Raw genomic sequence first — 3,628 nt, 5'->3', positions numbered from 1 at the left:
TGTTTTTCCCAGAATGGTCTCAAACTCCTGGGCTCAAGCGATCTTCCCACCTCAGCCTCCTGAGTAGCTGGGTACAGGTGCACACCACCACACCTGGCGACAGGATTGCCTATGAGTTTCTACTGGGGCCCCAGTGGTAGCACTGGGCAGGGGAAATTGTTGTTGTTGTTGTTACTTTCCACCATATGGGTAGAATAAATTTAGACTCAAAAACAGGGCAAAGCACTGATCTCATGTTTTAATTTTTTTTAATTCATTGTTTATTCTTTTTTAAAAATTGTAATTTCATGCCCAGAGCTTCCCTGTCTCACTAGGTGAATGGGGCACTTTTTCGCCCGTCTTTCATTGGGTTCATCTTCAAGTGGCCCTGCCATAGGCAGAGGTCTCATTTTAACTTTCTACCTCATGTGGACCCAAAGCCTCATGCTGTCGTCTCCTTTGGAGTTCTTCATGTGTCTTGTTTGATAACACCTCCGGCCTGCATGCTACTTAGCTCCTGCTTCCACTGATATGAACTGGAGCTCAGAAAAGATTTGAAGAAAATGTCTGGCTAGTTTAACCAACATCTCTAGGTATATGTAGCAGGTAGGTTTCAGTTGTGCTGAATCAGTTAGTTTTTGTAAGCTCACTCTATCATTACCTATCAAGTCTTTACACATGATTATAAATCACTTGAAGAAAGAAGAACTTTTAAACTGGTTTAACTAACCAATGCCTTTGGGTTTTTAACCAGGTAGAAAATACTATAAGATGGAGGATACGCCGGGATGAAGAAGGAAATAAAATTAAAGAAAGCAATGCTCGGATGGTCAAGTGGTCAGATAGAAGGTGAGCATAAAATGCTTGAAAAATACTGACATGCCAAGAGGGAGGCCTGGGATAAGTGAGGTTTTCTTTGTAGAAACTTCTTTTGGGGTCATTTTCTTTTCTTTTTTGAGATAGACTCTCACTCTGTCAGGCTGGAGTGCTGGAGTGCAGTGGCGTGATCTTGGCTCACTGCAACCTCTGTCTCCTGGGCTCAAGTAATTATTCTGCCTCAGCCTCCTGAGTAGCTGGGATTACAGGCATGTGCCACCACGCCCAGCTAATTTTTGTATTTTTAGTACAGATGGGGTTTCACTGTGTTGGCTACGCTGGTCTCGAACTCCTGACCTCAGGTGATCCGCCTGCCTCGGCCTCCCAGAATGCTGGGATTACAGGCGTGAGCCACTGCGCCCGGCCTGGGGTCATTTTCACTAAAGGATTTACAAAAATCTAGGTCTCTGGAATTACCTAGGAAACCTGAGAGAAGTAAATAGGGTAGAGGTCTTATAGCTGTGCTGGTGGAGACTTTGGAAATGAACTGAAGATGTGACAAAAGCCATTGTATCTACCTTACTGAAGTGAAAGACTAAAGGTAGCTCCCATTGGTGAGATATCAGACATGACAAATTGATACTTTTGAAAACTTGTTTCTGCTTTGCTAATGAAGTGGTAGAGATTTGTAAAATTACAAAACAATTAAGAGGATAGATTTTTACCACTTTTTACTTTGGAAGGAGACAGGTTATTTACAGCATCTTTTCTGCTTTTCCTATGAATTCAGTATGAGGACAGGATCTAGCAGTTCCACACTATTTTAAGCAAAGCTCACATGGCAGAATGGAAGCCATAGGACTCATTAAATATCCAGCCTAATATTTGAACTGTTTCTCATTTCCAGCATGTCCCTGCATTTAGGCAATGAAGTGTTTGATGTGTACAAAGCCCCACTGCTGGGCAATTACATCCACCTGTTTATAAGAGAAGACACTGGTCTGCAAGGACAAGCCATCTTTAAATCCAAACTTACCTTTAGGTAACTATTCACACCGACACATGATTACCTGCAGTTAAGGAGCAACAAAGTAGAAATAGTACAACCCAACCCTGGACCACAGTCTAGTTCTCATACACCTTTTAAGTTTACTCCAAGCTGAACTGCTCAGGGAGCCAGTTCATCCTATCAGAATTCCCAGGAGAGTGATTATAACCCAGGATGTAGGTATGTTAATCCACATTGATCAGTCCACTTGGTAAGAAGCCTGGAGGATTGGTCCTTGCAGCTCTGCTGCTCAGCAGGTCCTTTCCCTGGAGTGAAATTGACCTGGGAAGCTAGGCCATCGTCAGAATGGTGTTGGTGTGTGCCGGCAACAGACCCGACAGGCTGGGCTCTCCCCTTGCCTGAGGCTGCTGCAGCCTGTGCCTAAGCAGTCAGATGCCATGGCCAGCTAAGCTTACTGTTGTGGCCCCTTCTCCATGCCTTCCCTCTGAAGGACACAGTACTGTTGATTAGGAGTAGGCTTTCCTCCAGAGGTGGAGTACTTAAAAGACCAGCGCTCTTCTGGGGGACATGGAAGTTTTCTAAAATCAGATAGGGGTCATGGTTGTAAAACTGTTTAATTGCATACTTAAATGAATGGATGTCATAGTATGTAAAACATATTCAGTATATCTGTTGGTCTTTTTAGAGACTATAAATAGGGATAGCTCTGAGGTTATGTAATCTTGAGGGGGGTTGCAATCTCACTGGTTTCCAGCTTCCTTATCTATAAAATGGCAATAACAACATCTACTGCACAGGGATGTTGTATCAATGAAGTCAAATAACACATAGAACATCACACAGAGACCTGGCACAAGTGCTGAGTGGTGCTCAATCCAGTCTCTTAATCATCTCTCCTAGAATAGCATCCTAAAAGACGTGTGATTCTGAGCTTGCTTTTTTTCACTGTCCCCCGTGCTCCACACTGGGATATTTGACTGCCTGGCATCATCGCATTCTGGACGTCCCTTCTCTCTGTAGCCATGCTCTCTCTTCCAGAGACTCTCCCCTAAGGATCATTCTCCTCCCCTCTGATACACATAATTAAAAGCTGCCTTCCTGTAGTCAGGAAGACATTTCTTTCCACCCAGGACTCCTTGCCTAGCTGTATTATCCCCCTGGGCTGTTATAAGGCCCCTGCTACTACTGTGACCTGTCTCCTTGCTTTGACTTCCAATTTTTTCCAGATGGAGAGACTCATTGTTAGTTCTCTAAATGTCCCTTCTGGCATCTGCACCTCCCTCCGGGAACTGAAATTTCATATTCCGTCTCTTCTCTCTCTGACTGCAATCGGGGATATTCTTTGTAAAATACTTTGACCTTGCCACCTGCCTCTCCTCACTTCTGCTGCACTCCCACTTTAGCCCAGTCAGCTTTCCCGAGGAGGTGGGGCAGAGGGAGGAGTTTCTCAGGAGGCTGGAGAAGGAAGAACTGTGATCCTGCCTCCTCTGTCTGCTGAGTACGAGGTCCTCGTCCCCAGGTGTTTTTGCTATCAGTATGATTGCCTCCAAATGTTCATAGTGACCAGTGAGACATTTTTGTCCACTTCCTGGCAGACCTCACTCTAGAGACAGTGCCACATACAGAAAGATGACCCTGCCACTTGCTAACAGAAGTTCAAAGACACAGAAAATTAGAATCTTACCAATGGCGGGTCGTGATCCTGAAGGCCAACACACAGAAGTGATGAAGGTATGTTTGGTAAACTTTATCCTGGGACATTTGGAGTAGTAAGACCTATGTTTTCCAGAACATTAATTCACCATTTTTTTTTTTTTTTTTTTT

The 3,628-nt window shown here is 44.2% G+C and overlaps 1 protein-coding gene across 1 annotated transcript in view; it reads left to right on the top strand.

Annotated features, from left to right (window-relative positions):
* Nucleotides 1-3,628, top strand: part of LOC105502254 (RNA polymerase-associated protein LEO1-like) — a 12,183-nt gene that overhangs the window by 5,780 nt on the left and 2,775 nt on the right. The window contains exons 6-8 of the mRNA XM_011928655.1: nt 734-828; nt 1,703-1,837; nt 3,400-3,535. Coding sequence (XP_011784045.1) covers nt 734-828; nt 1,703-1,837; nt 3,400-3,535 — 366 coding nt within the window. The remainder of the gene's footprint in view (nt 1-733; nt 829-1,702; nt 1,838-3,399; nt 3,536-3,628) is intronic.

This window comes from Colobus angolensis, unplaced genomic scaffold, assembly GCF_000951035.1.
Source record: "Colobus angolensis palliatus isolate OR3802 unplaced genomic scaffold, Cang.pa_1.0 Scaffold78, whole genome shotgun sequence".
Taxonomy (NCBI): Eukaryota; Metazoa; Chordata; class Mammalia; order Primates; family Cercopithecidae; genus Colobus; species Colobus angolensis.
This window is presented reverse-complemented; position numbering and strand designations above follow the sequence as displayed.